The 23,230-nt window shown below is 45.5% G+C and overlaps 1 protein-coding gene across 1 annotated transcript in view; it reads right to left on the bottom strand.

The window, feature by feature from the left end:
* LOC106805708 (serine/threonine-protein kinase par-1-like) overlaps positions 1-23,230 on the bottom strand; it is a 65,204-nt gene that overhangs the window by 24,103 nt on the left and 17,871 nt on the right. Inside the window, exons 2-3 of the mRNA XM_014807411.1 lie at positions 16,386-16,553; positions 86-205 (exon numbers count right to left, since the gene is read on the bottom strand). Coding sequence (XP_014662897.1) covers positions 86-205; positions 16,386-16,553 — 288 coding nt within the window. The remainder of the gene's footprint in view (positions 1-85; positions 206-16,385; positions 16,554-23,230) is intronic.

The raw sequence follows: 23,230 nt of genomic DNA, 5'->3' as shown, positions 1-23,230 counted from the left end.
TTTTATATATCACGTTGTTACAGCTGTCCAGCTCACCGCATCCACCGCTAGATGGAATTTGACAGTGCTGCACCACCGTACTCACCTTGCTTGAGGACAGCGATGAGCGTGTCATTTTTAGGGTCGAGGTGCCACAGCGTGTAGCAGTAGTGCGTGCCCGACTCACAGCGCACGATGTCCTGATTAGGTATCTTGATGCCTGCAACTGCAAACCAAATACGCGATGATCAGATATAATAATTACATGCTTTAATCATGAGCCGACTACAGGTTACGCCCGCCCCCGTAAAATCGGCGATTTTATTCATACAAGGGTAGTCCTGCCGTCCTGTCGTTTCCGTGGATGAGCTATGTCGTAAATAAGCGACCTGCCATAAGACCTGGATTAATCAACGCGCTTAATTCCAGGCATGCACCTCGTAGCGAAATATATCATGCTCCGAATTGATATAGAGGACGACGTACGAGGCGTTCCTCATTTTTTAATGGGGCGTATTTCTCCGCGGAAAGAATGTTTGGTGACACCGACAGTTTTACATGGGCAGAATGTACGCCTGCAACGTGTCTACTTGTGGCTTCAGACAGCAAGCAATACTCCGTGTATAATGTTGCGTAGCTCGTTCGCTGTGCATCGTTTCATTTCAAATAATGAATACCTCTCTACTACCATAGATATAGAAGAAGATATACCTTCTTCTATATCTATGCTACTACCTAACTTTAACCAAATGTCATTACGCGTCGTGGTCACGTCTAGTCTAGTAGCAGGCGTTATACATGGCCTGGTGTAGCGCACCACACATGGCACACATGGCATAGTATCACTGATAGTATACCTGGCTCGGTCAGTTCACAGGCACTTGTCGCCAACCACATGTATCCCCCGTGTTCTCCCCAAGATGTGTAAGTATATGAAGTTTGGTCGCGCTAGGTCAATTAGGGACCGAGTTATAGAGCGGAAGGGAAAATTCTCATGGGCGGCAGGACCGACCAGCGAGGCGGCGGCGGCTGGGGAGACATGAAACGGGCATAAGTATCGCCGATACAAAAAAGGTAAATCCAAACACGAAATGTGATTTACTCGACAAAAGTGCTTATGTTTCTCTACTTATTTGCAGCGCTATAATCACCTGTAAATGCGGTCAAATGCTCATCTGCAACACACAAGTACACCGCACGCTAGCTGCTGCACACTGACATATAAATATATGTATAGTAAATACATTTCGTGTTTTTTTATTGAGCCGTTCCAAGTGCCTGTGGGTCAGTCCAGCTGGTTCTCACATACCAAGGCACATATATTCCCCGTTCATATGAGTACTTACAATGTTACCTTACCGATGCATGGCAAAACACAGCAATAAACGTTTATTGCCACCGCACAAAGCTACCGAACACTCAAAAAATGACTGCACGCCATTTTATGGACGGATCAAAACACCCTAAATTTGACGATATTTCTATTTCTTCCGATCTGTATTCCCTCAAGCTGCTACTACAGCTAAAAAGGAAAAGCTGGTGGGATTTGGCAGCAGATCGTAGAAACACGTCTACAGCTTGACCGGCGATCACGAAACCCAACTACGACAAAACTCACTACATGCCAAGTATGCACGTACATATTCCCTACTACTCGATCCAGTAAAAAATCTCAAGAGCGCACCGAATACACAAACGCAAACGCGTTCCGCAGCCTGAGTTCTGCCCGTTCTAATCCTACTCACACGTAACTCTTTGTGCTCGAGCTGTTTGCTCTATGCCAACTCATGATGGGCTCCCACGCGCACGACTGACTGCACAGTGTCACTTTTAGAACCGTACGACCTTTATAATCACACATGGAGTAATAAGCCACGTAACAATATAATCCGTTATAGCCACCGACGAATTGAGAATTTTTCGTCTTGCCTGCAAATGCACTATAACTACATCCCACGTGAAAGACAAGTAGAAGGTAACCAATGGAAAATTACATCGATGGACTGTGAAGGTCCAGATAAAACTAGTGCTGCTAAAAATTTGCTTGAGCGATGCAATGCTGGATAACCTTGCTTTTACTCTGTGCATTCTGCTGTAGAGTGTAATTTAATGACATCGCACTGGTGGACAACATTTATTTTTCTTAAATTTCCCAATTGAACATTAGCCTTCTTGACAGTCTACCATTAACATGGCATCCAGCATTATTTTTAGATAGACCAGGACCTAATTACAACTGCATAGTAATAATTATGAATCAATAAATTTTAAACCACACAATTAAGTTGTTTATTTTTAATAATGACTGGTGGGTGCTATTGCTTGTGTTGCCTCTTGCGGTGATGTTGAAAGGTGCGTTTTCTGATATTCTAATTTCCTCAGGCTTCATACCAGCTGCCTTTAACCGGTAAAATTATGAATGGTCCAAATAGTTACTATTCGTATTTTCACTCCTCGTACTTACGTCATTTACTCCTCGTCCGAGTTAAATCATGCATATACATTTATACGAAACCTTTTTAACAGTTAGATAGTAATTAGATGTAACTATAATGCCACTCATATTAAAAGCTCCTTGTCTGGAGCGAGCAAAAATTATACAAGCAACAGCACTACCCATAACAAACAACGAGCCTTTTTATAAAAAAAGCAATATTTGATTATATATTATTATTGTGTATAGGACAATAATTATTGTAATGTGGCATAAATAAACATTAATTGAACTGAATGCTAATATAATATTATGATAATTAATGTTCGAAATCTGGAGTGGATATTTTGTAAGTCAGCTATAGCACTGCAGCGTTAGAAGAGAATAAACAGTAAACTGTTAATACATCTCCTTTTTTTTAACAAGGCTGAAGGTAATACTATTACTAATACGGTAGCTATTGCCCATCAGTTTCTACTGGCCTAATCGTCTAGGCACTAGAATGGGATTAATTCCAAGCATTAATTACTAAGGGGGGTCCAAGCATTAATTACTAAGTATCAATTGGATAGAAAACCTACAAATTCGGGTTTCTTGTTGCCTCCAATGGTTATGGTGTATTTTTTTAGTTTACACGAATGGATTAACAGTTTGTTTTGAGAGCATACAACTATTACTTATACTTATTATAACAATTATTTATGACATACATAGTTATGCTGAAACTTGATCCGTTACGACCGCTTGAGAACGAAATGACCAACTGCCATTATTTGTCTAACATTTTAGCAGACTGAATTTTGAGTGACTGTCATTATATCGCTACTGGCGACCATTTTTGTTATCCCATCTGCAAATATGGGTTGCACAGATCATCTGAGCAGTATGTGGCACTGGCACGCATGGTCCCAATTCTGACTGAGGGAATCAGGGATATTGATCTGTCTGGCCTAAATGCAAAGGTACATGGTCTGCTGCTTTTAAGCTACGTATGCACTAGTAGACATGAAGTTGTTATTCAATCTAATAAATAATCATGTAAACAAAGTCCGTTTAGCTTCTAGAGACTGTACATGTACGCAATGAGATGCCACGAGGAAGTTATTTTTACCTGCTAGGATTCAGTGAAATCATCAACTAATGATACGCATATCATTGCACATGGATACATTACACCGGCAATGAGAGCAAAACGGAGTACATACATTCATCAACGCACGCCCCCCCCCCCACCTCAATATATACGCGCAGACAAATTATTCAGCAGCAATGCGCACCCAAACGAACTACAGTGTTCAGACTGTAGTATTCCCCATTGCCTTGCTCTGAAGCCATCACAGTTCACGGGCATACATACGTAAGGTACAAAAACACACATCCCCAACACACACGGACATACACATTTACACAGCGGCGCGCATTCGTGTATACGCACGCACACCCGCATCGCCAAGTGTATTATTCAGAATCGACTTCTAATTATCCACAGTTACTCACCAGAACATATATAATAAATGACACTGTTTTGGTCCGGACGGGTGACAGAGATTATTATATTGTGTGTGTCCTCCCACACGGAGGCATACGGAGAGTTGAGCGCACACGCACGCACGCACGCACACGCACGCACGCACGCACACGCACGCACGCACGCACACGCACGCACGCAGTCGCTGGGAAAGAATGGCCTGCAGCCAGACAGCGAGAGAGGCTGTCTAGCCGCAGCAGCTCCCAACACTCCTCCCCCTCCTCCCCCCTCCTCCGCCTCCGCGCTCTACTCGTGCCGGCTGCGCGCCAGAGAATGTTTTACAGTCAGTTATTGATCTAGGCTAGTGTTTTGCATGATGGCTGCCCGAAAATTGATAAAATTCATAGAGGTTTCGGCTCGTGCGAGCCTGGCCATTGATCAAGCAGACTCGTATTTTCAGCCAATGTACACACGCAAAAATCCTAGCTCATACTTTTTTGTTTGTTTTAAGGGATTACATCACCCCGGGAATTGACGACAATCTGCAGTACTGTGTGACGACAACCGAGCAACGTTGCCTACAGAGACAGCCACCCAGACAACACTGCCTACAGAGACAGCCACCCAGACAACACTGCCTACAGAGACAGCCACCCAGACAACACTGCCTACAGAGACAGCCACCCAGACAATCACTGCTACAGCGACAGCCATGCCAGACTAACACTGCCTACAGAGACACGCCACCACAGAAACACTGCCTCAGAGAGAACCACCCAGACAACATCGTGCCGTAAGAAACAGCCACGGCGAAGGATACACTGCCTACAGAAACAGCGCACGCCAGAGCACACCTGCCTACAGGACAACACGCCAGCCAACACTGCTACAGAGACAGCCACGCCAACAGAACTGCTACAGAGAGCAGCCACCCAGACAACACTGCTCACAGAGACAACCACCCGCAACACGCCACAGAACACCAGCAACGCTACAGAGACAGCGCACCCAGACAAACACATGCCTACAGCGACAGGCCGACCCAGACAACAACGTCCTACAGAGACAGCCACGCCAACAAACACTGCCTACAGAGACAGCCCACGCAGAACAACACTGCCTCAGAGAACAGACCCAGACCAACACGTGCCTACAGAAACAGCCATTCCAGACAACACTGCTACAGAGACAACCACCCTAGCCAACACTGCCTAGAGAGACACGCCACCCAGACAACACTGCCGTACAGAGACAGCCACCCAGACAAATGAACACACTGTCTACAGTCAGACCACCAGCAACCTGTACAGAGCAGCCCAAGACAACACTTGCCTAGAGCAGCAGCCACAACAGCCCACAGCCACGACAACACTGCCTACAGACGACAGCACCTCAGACAACACTGTCTATCAGAGAAACCACCCAGACAACACTGGCTACAGAACGACGAGCCACTGCCAGAGAACAATACCACACCTGCCTAGAGAGCAGCCCAGGCACACTGATCAAACATGCCACACAAGTAGACACAGACACGTACCAACAACCAGCTAAACCTGCCTACAGAGACAGCAACCAGACAACACTGCCATACAAGAGACAGCCAACCCAACAACAGCTATGTTAGAGACTACAGCACGACAAGTGCTACCCAGAGACAGCACGGCTAGAGACAACACGCACTGAACAGCCACCCAGACAAATCCAAGACACCCTAAACTGCCTAGCAGAACAAGTAACCGAACAATGTCCTACGAGGACAGCCACCCAAACAACACTTGCTTACAGAACAGCGCCACCCAGACAACACTGCCTACAGAGGAACATCCACCCAGACAAACACTGCCTACAGAGACAACCAGCAACCACTGCTCAGAGCGCCACCACATGCCTACAAGAAGACAGCACCCAGACAACACTTGCGAACAGAACAGGCACACCCAGACACACTGCTCTACGCAGAGTACAACCACCCCAGCACACATGCTACGGAGACAGCGCACCACAGGACAACACTGCCTACAGAGACAGCCACCGACACCTGCTAGAGAACAACCACCGCCCTTACAGAGACAGCCACCCAGACAACACTACCTACCAGCCACCCGGAAACTGCTAGGCAGAACGACACTGCCCTACGGGGACAGCCCGCAGACAACACTGGCCTACAGGAGACATGCCACCGCAGAATACACTGCCTACAGAGCCAGCCACCACAGACAACACTGTTACCAGAGACAACGACCCAGCTAACACTGCCTACCAGAGACAGCCACGCCAGACAACACTGCTACAGAGACAGCGACCCAGACAACACTGTCCTACAGAGACAGCCACCAGACAACACACTGCCTACCAGAGGACAGCCACCACAGAAACACTGTCTTAACAGAGACAACCACCCAGACAACACTGCCTAACAGGACAGCCACCCAGACAACACTGCCTACAGAGACAGCGGGACCAGACAACAAGCTGACCTACGCAGAGCAGCACCCAGACAACGACTGCCTACAGAGACAACCAACCCAGACAAACACTGCATACAGAGACACCACCCAAGACAACACTGCCTACAGACGACAGCCACCCAGAACACTGCCCGTACAGAGACAGCCACCCAGACAACACTGCCTACAGAGACAGCCACCCAGACAACACTGCCTACAGAGACAACCACCCAGACAACACTGCCTACAGAGACAACCACAGCCAGACAACCACTGGCTAACAGCAGACAGCCACAACCGACAAACACTGCCTACACCAAAACAGCGACCCAGAAACCTGTCTATAGAGCATGCGACCCAGGACAGACACTGCCATACAGAGACAGCACCCCGACAACACTGCCTACAGAGGACAGGCACCAGACAACACTGCCTAACAGAGACAACCCCCAGAGCAACACTGCCTACAGAGACAGACCCCCCAAGACAACCATGCCTGAGACAACCACGCCAGACACACAATGCCTTACACGAGACAACGGCACCAGACAACACTGCGCTACAGAGACAACCATCCAGACAACACTGCCTACAGAGACAACCACCCAGACAACACTGCCTACAGAGACAACCACCCAGCTGTACGTATTCTGCAACGGAGACACTGACATTACACCATTGGAAATCTGCAAAAAACCTCATCATCATCATGCTAGTTATATGGCATGACTAACCACATGGCATATCCTGCAAAGATCACTTTCAGAAACATACGTTCACGCACACACGTAACGCATGAACATTATACAAATCCGTGAAGGCTAACTCCGTGAACGCATGCACGCACGTACACCGACAAAGTCCTATAAATGCGCACCCTCTATACAGAGAGTCATGAAAGCTCACGTACGCTCGCTCGTGCACGTACGCATATATACGCACGCGTACACAAGCACGCACGCACTCACAAGCACTTGGAACGTCTCAACAAAATTAAAAAAGGTAAATAACACGAAATGTTTTACTACAAAGTCTTAAATAGGTTTGCTCTATCTATTTCGTGCTAAGAATCAGCTGTAAATGCCGGTCAAATGCCACTCTGCCAACACACAAGTACAGCCCGTAGCGGTCCATGTCTCCCTGACCTATCCTGTTTGCCTGGCTCGCTTTAGCTATTTCTGACTAACCTAACGCTAACACCAATATACAGATAGTTACCAGGGTACGTTCCGGTCAGAAATAGTTAACGATGGCCAGTCCAAACAGAGGTCAGGGCAGACATAAGACCTTATCTGCACAATGTACACCGCACGCTAGTGCCCCAGATCCCCCAAGGTACTGCCGGAACGTACCCTGCCCGGTACCCGTCGGTAACTTTTGATATGCGTTAGGGTTAGAGTAGGCGCTAGGCGACTCTCTAGAGCTGTTTAGTGGAGTAGGCGAGGTACGGTCCGGCAATATTAGATAGTACCAGGGTACGTTCCGGCACGAGACCTAACGCAGCAGTACCCTAGGGGACATAAACCCTCTCAGCCACACTGACACATAAATACACTAGCGGGATACGCCAGCGTTGCCCCGGGAAATCAGTGGGCGTTACTCAGTTGTGACTGCTTGGTTGAAAAAAAAATACGCCCAAAATCGAACCTATGCTATCTATCCATGCATCATCCATCCATCGCATCCCTCTAATCCTATCCCAATCCATCGCCATCGCATCCCATCCATCTCATTCCCAGACAATGCGCATGCCATGCCATGGCCATCCATCGCATCCTTAATCCATCGCCATTCCATGCCATGGCCACCGGCATCCCATTCCCATCGCGATGCCATCTCATTGCACATTCCATGCCATCCCATCCCATCGCATCGCATGCCATCCTTCATCGCAACCAGTAAAAAATAAGTAAGAAATCAAGATAAAGATCAAAAATTATTTATATATATAAAAGTTGTTCAGAGCGAATTTGTGTGTTCGCGCTAACTAGAGAACTCCGCAGGCTAGACGAAAAACTAAATATATTTTCAGAATCGAAGCACGTCTGGAGGCAGGATGGTTCTGGCGAAACAAATTTTCAAAAATGTTATAAAATTCACTTTAATCTCAATAGATGGCGTACAGAGTTAACACTTATACATTACGTACGTAGTGAATCCTATGGTGTATAACCATAACAGGCCCAGGTAGCCGAATGGATAAAGCATCAGAACTTCCTAAACCATTGATTCTGGCTTCGAATCCCACCTCGGGGAAAGGCCTTTGTTTCCTTTAGCTTTTGGACATTTTATATGTACTGCGTATTCCCGCACCGATGCGGGATATTTCGCGAGGCGAATACAAAATTTTATCATCGCCATTACCTCCCAGACGTGCCTGATTCTGAAAATATATATTTAGTTTTCCTCTAGGCTGCGGAGTTCTCTAGTTATGCGCGAACACACAAATTCGGCCTCGCAACGAACATTTATCAATATAGCAGATAGTGTATGAGCTGTATGCACCACACAGTTTATGCAGTAACCTGTGTTATGTGTAACATCTATGTAGTGTATGCACACACACTATATATTTGTGTGTCAGTGTGCAGCAGCTAGCGTTGCGTGTAATTGTCGTGTTGCAGATGAGCATTTGACCCGGAAGCACTTTTATATTGCCACGCGACGTTCGAAGGTGCTTGGCACGCAACTGACCCAATACAAACTCGCTACGACATCACGATCGGTCGGCCGGGTTACTGTGGCCAGTCACTGAGCATGCAGACGGCGACGCGCCGACGTATACACCCACCAGAATTATTACCAACCTACAGCGGCAGATTAGACCTTAAGACTATCTTGTGAGTTGTCTTCCAATCTCCTGTGCGGCCTGTCAAGTGGTTTTGTATTCCCCGTGGCACGCACGGCGCACAGACCAAGATAATTATGTGCCTGGCCACTTGGCCGCGTCCTTACATATTTGTAATGATCACCCACTTATCATTTGCCGACCCTCTTTTTAAGCAGATTAGTAAATTAGACACGGTATTGACGTACCAGTGGCTTAGTCGCGACACCAACTTATCCTCTGGTGAACCGAGGCCGCAATTCGCCGGTTACCACGATTTCGATTCACACGCGACTCGCGGCGGCCGTCTACGCAACGAGGCATGGCCGTTACGTACAGGGCGCCTTAGAAGGACGCCTTGATGAGCGTGACCAACCCTCATACGGATCGGCTGCTGTTTCTCGCTACTTAATACAGATTTGTTATCAAGGATGCGAGGTCGGCAGCCGGAGATCGCATTAAAGTGAAGACGAGAAGGCAGAGGCGGGTTGGGACATGGGAAGCAGAAGATGATGAGGCAGGTAGAGAGATGGGTCATCTGACCGCAAACGTGCGACGCGCTATTAGCAGCTGCACGTTGAGCGAAATGTGCCGTCGTGCGCGCGTCAGCTGCTGGAGCCGAAGCGACTGCTCCCCACACCGCGCTAACGAGACAATCTACTACTGGGCAGACACTCGCACGCACGCGCACACGGACGAACAGAGAGACAGACAGACAGACAGACAGACAGACAGACAGACAGACAGACAGACAGACAGACAGACAGACAGACAGACAGACAGACACGCTGCGCGCGCGCGCACGCACGCACGCACCCACCCACACACACTGACACAGCGACGGTGAGCATCAAACACAGCTGCCTCACTGACCACGTGCCACGGGCCATCACCCCCCCCCCCCCGCCCACACCCACAACCCCCCACCATCCACACACACTGGCCACGCACGGCGCCGCACCACGCACGCGCACGCACGACGGCACGACAGCGCATGCACGCACGTCACTGCAGACACGCACGCGCCACACACACACACACCACACATCACACACACACACGACACACACACACTAAAGCCCTGTCTACATAGCAAACTTTAGGTTTGCAAACTCCGAGCAAACTCGAGCAAACCCGAGTTTGCCATCAAAGTTTTCCAAAGTTGCCAGTGTAGACCAGTTTAAAACACTTCGGCAACCTAGTTTGCAGATAGCTTCTGCAGAAGGTTAGGCCGCTGCAACATTCTTGGCAAACTAGTTTGCTCGAGATTTGCTGAGGTTTGCGAGTAACTCAGGCCAATCAAAATGACAGTTTGTAGTCATGTGATCCTGCAGATAGACAAAACATTGGACAATTGAACATGCTGAATCCATCATGAGTACCAAGTGAACTCGAGCGATTTTGCTCGAGTTTGCTGGAGTTTGCTCCGAGTTTTGCTCGAGTTGCCTTCGAACTCGGAGTTTGCTCGAGTTTTGCAAACTAAAGTTTGCTAGTAGTAGACAGAGGCCTTTAACGCTGCGTAGGGTCTATGTCCCCATGACCTCTGTTTGACCTGGCCTCGTTACCTAATCTCTGCTAACCCTAACCAACCCTATATATATAATTATATCATTATATATAATACTATATATATTATATATATCTATATAATATATTAAGTCAGAACTAGCCTAAACGAGCCAGGTCCAAACAGAGGTCAGGGAGAGACAGTAGACCTTATCTGCGCACACTAACGCAATCACTTGCGTCGCTCTCGGTTCGTATAATTCGCACTCCTCTTCCTCCCCCTCTTCCTTCTCATCCATCCTTCGCTGCAGCACGCGACGCACGCACGCACGACGCACGCACGCACGCAACGCACGCAACGCACACACACACACAAGCCACACACATCACACACACACACACATCCACACAGCCCAGCTGTCCGCCGGGAGAACGCGGTGAACATTTTGGGCTACGAGTGTCCAAAGAGTCCATAATGTTCCAGGCTCATTTACCTACTTCCGCCTGCCATCTCCCCCAGTCATACGCATGCGCAGGCAGTAGCGCAACGTAGGCAGGTACGTAGGCATGAACGCACGCACGCACGCGTGCGAACACGTGCACACAACTCTGATTGATCTGTAAGTAGGTCAACCGCGTCACCTCTCCACAAGTCACCCACGCGATTTTGATGTGAAACAGCGTCAGAACATCTTTGTCGTACGAGGAATCTCTCTTCTTAATTACAGGTGCATGATTCGGTGTGATAGGATACTATTTGCAAAGACAAAGAAGATACGCGAGTTTGCTTAATCTGGTTAGAAAAATGAAGCTATCGTTTTATCGTTTACTAGAAAATTAGATGTACTTAAGTTAAATGTACTATACTCACGTGGTTTATTCATAAATTGTTTAGTACGCTATAGAGTTAGTGTCTCCCCTTACCCTTTCTCCCTTCTTCTATCCGATGCTCTCCGCTCTCTTCTCTCTTTCTCTCTCTCTCTCTCTCTCTCTCTCTCTCTCTATCGCTCTCTCTCTCTTTCTGTATCTCTACGCCTCTCTCTCGCTTCTGTCTTCCCCTCTCTCCTATTTTTTCTCGCTCTTTCGTTCTTTCTTTCTCTCTCGCTCTCTCTCTCTCTCTTTCTCTCTCTCTGTCAATTTCACTCTCTCTCCCCTCCCTCTCCCTTCTCCTGATGACTCTCCTCTCTCATTGTTTTATATCTACGAAGAATTACTAATTCGCTGGTACTTACCGCGGTAAAAATAATTATTTCTGAGTACGATGGCCAACCATAGGCGTTGGCTATTATCACACACAGTACCTAACACTAAACAGTCCTAAAACGGAAGTAATTATTAGTACACGATTTTCATGTGAATTGAATGAAATAATGTAACGTGTAAGTAATAAGTAATCAATACTACAGTATTTCGCGGCCTATTGGATGCGCAACGACGTTTAGCGAACATTATTACACCTTGGATTTTCTGCTACACCATATTATACACCTCATAAGAATAGTCCACATTATATACTATTGATTACTCATGAAATATATGAAAAAGTAAAACATGGAAAAAATAAGCGTGCCGTCTTATTTATGGTGAGCCTACTATGTCTTCTGATTCTATTACCTCTTAAATTTGAGGTGTGTCTAATATAATTAACGGAGCGTCATACAAGCCGCTATATACGGTATAACAGTCTTGTCCGACGTAATTTCATTGAACTCTCTCGAGGCCAAAATCTAATAGCTTCAAACACGCTTTTGTTTCTTTCCCCAACACCAAGAGTAGATAATAACACATGTGTTATTATCTACTCTTGCTAACACGTGTACTGCTGCTGATACATGTACGCAAGTACGGTACCCAAGCACGTACTGTGCCTTCGAACGTTATGTACTCACCAATGTACTGTACCCTGGCACGTTCTGTACCGACTCACCTGCTGTGCCCTCGCACGTTCTGCACCCACACATATCCGTAAGTACACACATTCTGCACTCACGCACGTTCTGCACATATGTTCCGAACGTTTCACGTTGCCTGTATACCTAATCCTGAACGAGCATAGCATGTACCTGAACTTTTTTTTACGACACTGCACTGTTTAATATCATCGGGTGAAGCCACTACGAAATAAATTTCACCCTGATCGCGCGCGCTCTCTGTGGGTGAAGGGGAGATTACTGTACAGCCGCGCCAATGTAGGGTATGGGCTGGCATGCCATACCGACCAGCAATACAGGCAGACGGCTGTAGAGGCATGTAAACATTTTTTCCCCGAACTCCAAAATGAAGCTATAAAGCTACAGTTTGCAGGAACATCTGCCAGTATCTCGTCATCTAGCTGACAACGGCTAGCATCTGGAACCCATTTTTTAAATAGTCAACTGCACGCTACGTCTACCAGCGATATAAGCTACATACTCATCAGCCGAGTGGATTAATATTCACCTGCGTCTTACATAAACTGCATGACACCACTGCTGTGCTTACTTTTGAAGCTTTTAGGTTCGAACTTTTGATAGTAATGACTGTGAACGACGTCCAGCAGTATACATGGCTGACACAACCACCACTATCCAGCGGTAACAATAGTCACCAGCCACTAGTAACCATGACCACCAGCCACTAGTAAGCATGACCACCAGCCACTAGTAACCATGACCACCAGCCACTAGTAAGCATGACCACCAGCCACTAGTAACCATGACCACCAGCCACTAGTAACCATGACCACCAGCCACTAGTAAGCCATGCCCACCAGCCATAGTAACCAATGACCACCAACCACTAGTAACGGACCACCGCCACTAGTAAGCATGACGCACCAGCCACTACTAGTAACCGATGCCCCACCAGCCACTAGTAACCCTGCCCACAGCGCACGTATAACCCTGACCCACGCAGCCCCTATAACGCATGAACACCAGCCACTAGTAACCGTGACCACCAGCCACTAGTAAGCATGACCACCAGCTATTGGTACTATATAGCCACCAGCACCGGTAACTGCAAACCATCACGACCATAGATGCTATAGTAACCCACGCCCACAGATACGGGTATCCATGACTACATATTATGCTAGCAAACATGACACAACCCTTTGGTAACCACGACCACCAGCATCACATTGTGACCGCCATTATGACACGGATGCTGGTAACCATGACTACAAATTATGGTAACCATGGCCACCACTCACTGGTAACTACAGCCACCCTTATTTGATAACCATGACGAGACGACAAATCAGTGACAAACTATAAGCACCCACACTGGACAACATCATTACATGACCACCACGAACAAAAATAACGACCACCATGCACTACCGAGACAGTGATATGCTCACCGCCTGCACACCCCCGTTTATACTGACTCCAATCCGTATCAGTAAAATGGGAACTGGAACCTACGAGCTTATAACCCTTCAAGGCCGCATGCCACACCCGATCGGGCTGCACCCCTTTGCCACTAGTGCGACCGACACGGCAGTACTGTTTATTTCATGCAGGCGGCACCTCCTAAACCACATCTATCACTTCGATGATAACCTGCAGACTGACGCCGCACTCTTTTTGGCGCGAACGCATTTTAGGGAAACGCAAATTTACAGCTTATATCGAAGGTGTGTTTTTTCACCTGTCTCGCCAATTTACCGATTTACCGGCCAACCGTGCGACATTATAGGGAACTGATTGCATTTGCCAGAACCCAGATTTGCCTCGAATATTCCACAGTACTGCAGGTGTATGCGGAACACGTCACGAGTAAGCTGCTAGACTGCAGAAATACCGGTTTGTTGAGTAGGCGCATTTTATGTCTGTTTGAGTTAGTAAAAAAGCCCTTGAACATTTTATTTCGGTAAACTTAATACCGAGCTCGGCTTTAAAATGCACTCTTTCAGAGGCAGTTTCCAGCATGCCTACTTGTTTCCAGGCACGAGTGAAATCGTTTGTGAAACTGCCCTATTATACAGCATACACGTAGCATGACGACTGACTTGTGGACAAGGCTAGTCACGTGAATCGTCAATTTTAAACAATTACATTTAGGTACTGTTCCCGCACCCCTCCCTGTGCCTGTCTGTCTGTCTGTGCGTGCGGGTGCGTGTGTTCGTGCGTGCCTGTCTGCTTGTATGTGCGTGCGGGTGCGTGCGTGACTGTCTGCCTGTTTGTATGTATCTATATCTATCTCTGTCTCTGTCTGTATCTGTCTCTTCCTCTCTTTTCTCGCTCCTATCGTTAACTACCACACTCCCTTCCCCCTCTCTCGTCTCTCGTTCTCTCCCCTTCTCTCTCGCTGTCGTTTCTTTATTCCGCATTTTCGACTGGATTTCCCTGTCTCACTTTGCTTGTTGAGACACCCACCCTTAATCCACTATTCGTCCGTCGGGTACCATTTAACTCGCGAATCTACACTGTGGCGAAATCCCATAATTAATACATCAAACACCCGCGGCAATAGGTTACAAAATCCTGGCATAAACAGCAGGAAGGCTAGCTATTGCCGAGTTGTGATATTTGCGAGGGTTGTGGGCCTTGTGGCCCTACGTTCCCTGCACTGACATCCAACCGCGGTACGTGTGTGGTAACTTGCGCTGGCTATTGTGCACACATAAAGACACGCTATGAATACCCCTTGGCAAATTTCCTGTCCATGTCACGAAATTCAACGTAACTACAACTGGAATAAGAACGCGACGTCTTCCTTGATAGAATCAGGGGTTAATAATGTCATATGTAATAATGTCATTATTAACCCCTGATAGAATGAATCGACGGATGCATATCGTTATTCGCTATCTAGTCACGTGGGGGTGGACAATCCCCAGCGATGGTATGTGGCATGTATAGTATTACTGTATAAGCCGTATTTTTCGCGTACAGATATTTTCGCGAATTCAGACTTGACAGACAATTTCGCGAATGGTTAATTTCGCGGTCGGTGAATTATGTATTATTCGCTTTTTTTAAATCGGTATGAATGATTCGCGTGTTGTTATTTTCGCGGTCGGGGACGCGTTCGCGAAATTCGCGAAAATTAAACCACTGCGAAATATACAGCTTATATACAGTATCACACACACTGTCGTATCAAAAATGGTTTCATGCTAATCAACGTTCTTATTTATGCTACAGAACACTGAGCACGAAGGAGAAAACATGCAGTAACTGAATTATAGACTAACAGCTACTACTGTTCTACTAAGTTTCTGCTGAACATTTGATTTACACAGTTGCAACATCTGAACACCATGTATGTACACCATCTTGCAATAAATTAATCATCGCTAGAATTTTTGTGGCCACTGTCGAATCAGCATATTTTCACAGTAGATGGCTAATATAACAAACAATTATTACATAATATACTAAAACAACAATAATTGATGCAGTTATATGTCGTGAAACATACGATATATACGATATATACGATATATATGTTTTTGTGTGCACAAGATGAACCTAGCTACTAATCAATCACGTTACCAATAAATTATGCTCTCACAAGTTTTTTTAATACAAAGATACTGTTTTACTATCACTATTTTACGAAAGATATCGTCAAAGTATCATTTCTTTTAAATGCACGATTAACTGTTTAATGGGACTTTGCTAAGCAAAATATGCATCTAAATGATAAGGGAAGGGAGAGGGGCAATAACGCTAGTATGCACAGTTGCACAAACGGGCGTTGGCTGTAGGAGAGACACCGTGCTCCGCTCACCTTCACCGAAGTTGTCAGCCTCTTTGAGAGCAAGGCCCTCCTCCAAGGTTGCCATGGCTTCTCCGGAATCATCGATGGAATCATCGACGCCATTCGTGTTCAGCACATCCGGGTTCTCGTCCCAGTAGGCGCAGAATGTGTACACTTCGTCCTGTTTCCCGGCCGCCCCTGCAACAAACACCAACACTTTTAACTCGTCTTTTTTATTTCCAGTTCGGATTTGAGTGCGGATTTCGGAGTTGACAACGGGCATGGAATTTCAGTGAACACGACGACGCGGTCGGTGATGGGATATCGCTGTTCAAATGTGAGGCTCGCACATATCACCAGGAGTTAATAAAGACAAATTGTCTTTATTAACTCCTGATATCATCAAGAGAGTATAAAGAAGCCCTTCTTTATACGCTCTTGATATCATGTGAGGTTACACATCTTTTGGTGTGAAAATCTGGCAATCGGGTTAAAAAACACTTTTATGTATGCGAGCGTGCATATATGGTTGACCTCCCCTGACGTATACACAGCTGATGGTTCACAGGTTCAACATGCACAGCAGTCACAAAACCCAACCGCTTACGAATAACTTGCAGCTACACAACTGATTACAGGTGCAAAATGAAAGTGTCAATGACACTTTAGCTCACCACCAAAAAGGACACAAATGAGTGAGTGAGAAGAAGTCAGTTTTAATTGAGCAACCATCAACGTACATTATAGAAATGAAGAGTATATATGGGAGAACTCCCATTATGTACTCTTGATAATTATACGTGTAATTTTTTATGTGAAAATAATAAATAATATTATAAATTATAAATAATTTATAAACCAAAATGAATCACTATTTGTGACGGTAGATGGCGCTATACCCGCTTTGATGTTTCTTAGCATAAATGCTTTAATATCATATATATATAATAATATAATAATAATAGTATAAATCATAATATGTTCATAGCTAGGAATTTGTGCATTCAAAGATATTGTCAATGAAATCTTGCTAAAACGAACCAGACGAGTGTGACCACCACATGACTTTTATATATCTGCGTGTCTATATATATATAGCCTATATAATTGCCAAACCCGTACCTAATTAGCAATAATTTTTTTTTTAAGATGCAAAACCCCGTAGCCTTCTTCTTCACTCACTACCAAAATGAGCAAAATCCGGTTGAACCTGAACTGACTAATGACAATTCCCATTCCCAATTCCCCGGCCCAATAAAATTGCCTGTGGCTCGAAAGTACGTCGACTGGCCGTGCTCCAAAATAGGACGTTTCCACATATTCGCGGGAGCAATAGCAGCTAAGCAACTATACCCAATTTCAAACATGTGGGTCAAACGCGTTCCTGTAGTTCATCCATTGACCGAAACCAAATGTTGACGACAGACGGACGTACGACTGGACGACGACCCATGGCAATAGTCCTCAGCTGACGATGTCAAAGGTGAGCTAAAAACCTACCTAGAATAACCAGCCGGATTTTCGATAACTGATACCGAAAAAAGCGATAACATCAAACATCAAAGGGAGCGCGGCAACGTGGGGTCATCTGTCTGACGATCGGCCGCAGATGTCAAACTCAGAACAGTACACAGTGCGACCGCGCGTTTAATTACAACGCTACTACAATAACAATTCGGCGCCCAACTTCGAACTAGCAGTAACTAAATATGCGAGCATGGCCGATTCGTAATATAACACACGAACCACACCACAACCGGCCAGCCATTAAAATTAGTAGGCAACCGCCACACGTTAGTCGCAGTGTAAAATGTACACGTTAAAACATCATTCTCTTAATGAACTAGTGCCGCCAACAGCCGACAGGGCTCATACGCTGCTCACTGTTAGTGGTTTTTCGTTTCTGCAAAAGCGTTGAAAGCCTGTTCATATCGCCTGAAACCGGCCTACGGTCATCAATCAGAAACTGTGTTAGGCATAGGTATTAACACTAAACTAACCGCTAACAATGCATCCAACAAAAAATAAAAACTTGGCATACCTGCTCGACTGTGCTATATATGATTCGTGTCATAATATAATCACTAGGCCCATTAGTTTGGCCGGCGAGATGGCGGCGTGCAAGTGTCAATCAATAATCAAACATGGTATCGACCTTCGTTGCATTGGTTGATCTAGTCCAGAAAGTAAAGATAACCTAAATTCATTGAGTTGCGCTGAAAATGTAGCAGGCTAAAAATGCCAAGTATATATTCAGGCGGTGTACAATTTGGAATCAGCTGTGAGTAATATAATTAAAACACATCTGAATTGCAGTGTGGCATGTTTTTATTAGAAAAGTTGCCAGTTCACCCCCATGGCATCAGTTAAAGGATTGCCGCCGGGTTTTTTGCCCTACATTTCGGATGGCCGGTAGCCACGCCTAGCATTCAGGGTGTATTAATATGGCAGACTGCTTTAGAAAATAATATGATTTAAATAAATAAATGAAGCAAGTGTAAACCTGCTTGTCAACAAACTTTGTCTTTGCATTGAACTGCAAATGAAGCCTCACATCCACAGCAGGTATGGGCTCTAATAAATAGCAAAAGCAAGTTTCAATCCTGTGTAAACAGTCCAACAAATGTCCATGTTAGAACCCTCCTTTCAGGGTCAAAAGGTTATCAGACACTTACCTCGCACGTCAGTGGAAAAGGCACTTTCTATGGTCCTTTCAATAAAGCCCATAAAAGATGGTAGGTCACCGCTGAAACAAAAACAGTTGATTTCAATCGCTCCGGTCAGACCATGTCCTCAGAAACGATGTCTAAAATTACTGCGCTGTGAGCCGCCATTTTACCTGTTGACCTGTTAGCTGCCAATTTCGCACGCCGTGATGATTTTCCTACGCATGATGCCTATACACGCGACTATCACAAGCCTTAGGTCGTACCTTCTAGATTTTGTGGCCGCAATTCTGCAATTTCCTCCGTATACTTAAGTTAAGGAGCCGGAATGTTTCCCCCTTCTTTTACACCTCCTTGACCTTTGATCTTTGCCCCCCAGCTTCGACATCCCAACTCGTATTCGGATTACCCCCCCACGTCCCGAATATCGTGACCGTACGTCGAGCGGTTAAGATTTGTGCCCATGCAACTGTTGACGCACGCACGGACGCACGCACGGACGCACGCACGAACAATCATGTGATTCTACAAGCTGCATCTGACTATGTCAGATGAGCTAAAAATTAATCAATTTAGACAAATTTACACCTCTCATCGAGTCATCGTGCATATTACTGATTAGTTCAGCATAAAAATTATTACGAGTTTCTGCTGTTATAGGCTATAAAACAATAAATGAACAGCAAACGTGCGCCTGCTATCTTGATATTCGCGACAATCTTCAAGGACTTTCACGAAAAAGTGCATGTAGTTACGTGACGAAAATATTTATAGATTGGTACCTATCTCGAAATGTATACAACGGAAATTAACCTAGTGTCGAAACAAGGTTCTGGTCAATCTCGCAGAAGCAAACATCACGCGTTAGTTTTGTTGAATAGTTATGTAAATAAATATAATTTGAAATGCAGATTGGTGCACAAGTTGGTGAACACAATTATGTGCGACTGTTCTATGACATGTTAGCCTTACTATAGACACACGTGATGTTATGCAAGGAGTACCGGACTACCGGTAAGTATCAGAAGTTTCAGAACGGTCGATAAAATATGAAAACGGTTTGTAGCAGAAGTCCCTTGTTGGGAAAATCCAAGAAAGGGAGATAATGATCCATCGCCGTTTTTTTCGCGGTGCGAAAAAACAGGAAAAAGGTTGCGGCGGGCTGCGGCATCTGTTTGTCTCGGCGCACCACCATTTTTTTTATAGAGTTTACATGTAAAATGCACATTTATTGTGAAAACAAGTGTTTGACATTTGTGGCCTTTTATTGTTCGCTGGAATCAAAGTACATCAACAACCACGGCAAATTTAGTAATTTACTGATGTAAATTTTAAAATATATCGTGCACGTACGCATGTACGCACGCGTACACAAGCACGCACGCACTCACCGGCCCTTGGAAGTTGGAACGTCTCAACAAAAATTTAAAAATCGGTGGTTCTGGCTGAATTTCAATTTTCAAAATTTCAAAAAAATTCTATTCATCAATAGATGGCGTACAGATTAACATTATACATTACGTACGTGTGAATCCATGGTGTATAACCATAACAGCCCAGTAGCCGAATGGATAAAGCATCAGACTCCTAAACCATTGATTCTGGGTTCGAATCCCACCTCGGGAAAGGCTTTGTTTCTTTACTTTTGGACTATTTAGTATGTACTGCCGTATTCACCGTTAATTTCAAAATTTATCATCGCATTTAAATTTTTTTCAGCCAGAACCACCTCCCAGACGTGCTGATTCTGAAAATATATTTAGTTTTCCTCTAGGCTGCGGAGTTCTCTAGTTATGCGCGAACACACAAATTCGGCTGAACAACTTTATATATACAGATAGTGTATGGCTGTATGCACACACAGTTTATGCAGTACACATGTGTATGTGTACACATCTATAGTGTATGCACACACACTATATATTTATGTGTCAGTGTGCAGCAGCTAGCGTGCGGTGTACTTGTGTGTTGCAGATGAGCATTTGACCGGAAGCATTTTATATTGAGACGTTCCAAGTGCTTGTGCACGCACTGACCAATAAACTCTAGACATCACGATCGTCGCCGCGTCTGTGGCCAGTCACTGAGCATGCAGAGGCGACGCGCCCACGTATACACCCACAATTATTACCAACCTACACGCAGATTAGACCTAAGATATTTGTGAAGTTGTCTTCCAAATCTCCTGCTGCCCTGTCAAGTGGTTTTGTTTCCCCCGTGCACGCACGCGCACAGACGCAGATAATTATGTGCTGGACACTGGCCGCGTCCTTACATATGTTTAATGATACCCACTTATCATTGCGACCCTTTTTTAAGCAATTAGCTAATTAGACACGGTATTGACGTACCAGTGGGCTAGTCGGACACCAAACCTACCTCTGTGACCGAGGCCGCAATTGCGGTTACCACGATTCGATTCACAGCGACTCGCGGCGGCCGTCTACCAACGGGCATGGCCGTTACGCAGGGCGCCTAGAGGACGCCTTGATAGCGTGACAACCCTCATCGATCCGGCTGCTGTTTCTCTCTATTAATACAGATTTTTATCAAGGATGCGAGGGTCGGAGCCGGAGATCCGCATTAGAAGAGTGAGACGAGAAGGCAGAGGCGGGTGGGAATGGGAAGAGAAGATGATGAGGAGTAGGAGAGGGTCATCTGACCGCAACGTGCGACGCGCTATTAGCAGTCAGTGAAGCGAAATGTGCCGTCGTGCCGCGTCAGCTGTGGACCGAGCGACTGCTCCCCACACCCGCGCTAACGTATATCTGCGTGTCTATATATATATGCTATATAATTGCCAAACCCTACCTAATTAGCATAATTTTTTTTTAAATCAAAACCCCTAGCCCTTCTTCACTCACATACCAAAAATGAGCAAAATCCGTTGAACCTGAACTGACTAATGACAATTCCCATTCCCAATTCCCCGGCCAAAAAATTGCCGTGGCTCGAAAGTACGTCGACTGGCGTGCTCCAAAATAGGACGTTCCATATTCCGGGAGCATAGCAGTAACAACTATACCCAATTTCAAACATGTGGGTCAAACGGTTCCTGAGTTATCATTGACCGAAACCAAATGTTGACGGACAGACGGACGTACGACGGACGACGACCCATGGCAATAGCTCAGCTTGACGATGTCAAGGTGAGCTAAAAACCTACCTAGAATAACAAGGATTTTCGATAACTGATACCGAAAAAAGCGATAACATCAAACCTCAAAGGAGCCGGCAACGTGGGTATCTGTCTGAGATCGGACACATGTCAAACTCCAGACAGTACACAGTAGCGACCGGCGTTCTAATTAAACCACTACAATAACATTCGGCCGCCCAACTTCGAACTAGAGTAACTAAATATCCGAGCATGGCCGATTCGTATATAAACACACCAACAACCCCAGCATTAAAATTAGTAGCAACCGGCACACCGAGTGTAAAATGTACACGTTAAAACGATCATTCTCTAATTGAACTAGTGCCGCAACAGCGACAGGGCTCATCTGCTGCTCTACTGTACTGGCTTTCGTTTCTGCAAAAGGTTGAAAGCCTGTTCTATCGCTAAACCGGCTACGTCATCATCAAAACTGTGTAGCATAGGTATTAACACTAAAACTAAACCCTAACAATGTATCCTACTTCATACCTGCTCGACTGTCTTATATATATTCGTGTCATAATATATCACTAGGCCCATAGTTGCCGCGAGATGGCGCGTGCAAGTGTAATCAATAATCAAACATGGTATCGACCTTCGTGCATTGGTGATCAGTCAAGAAAGTAAAGATAACCTAATTCCATTGAGTTGCTGAAATGTACAGGCTAAAATCCAAGTACATTCAGGCAGGTGACAATTTGGATCAGCTGTGAGTAATAAATTAAACACATCTGCATTGCAGGTGTGCATGTTTATTAGAAAAGTGCCAGTTCACCCCCATGCATCAGTAAAGGATTGCCCCGGGTTTTTGCCTACATTTCGGATGCCGGTAGCCACGCTAGCATTCAGGGTGCTATTAATATGCAGACTGCTTTAGAAAATAATATGATTAAATAAATAAATGAACAAGTGTAAACCTTGTTCAACAAACTTTTGTCTTTGCAATTGAACTGCAAATGAAGCCTCACATCCACACAGGTATGGGCTCTAATAATAGCAAAAGCAGTTCAATCCTTTGTTAACAGTCAACAAATCCATGTTGAACCCTC

This window comes from Priapulus caudatus, unplaced genomic scaffold (assembly GCF_000485595.1).
Source record: "Priapulus caudatus unplaced genomic scaffold, Priapulus_caudatus-5.0.1 Scaffold124, whole genome shotgun sequence".
In the NCBI taxonomy this organism is placed as follows: Eukaryota; Metazoa; Priapulida; class Priapulimorpha; order Priapulimorphida; family Priapulidae; genus Priapulus; species Priapulus caudatus.
The sequence above is the reverse complement of the archived record's forward strand: the minus strand, read 5'-3'. Positions and strand labels throughout refer to the sequence as shown.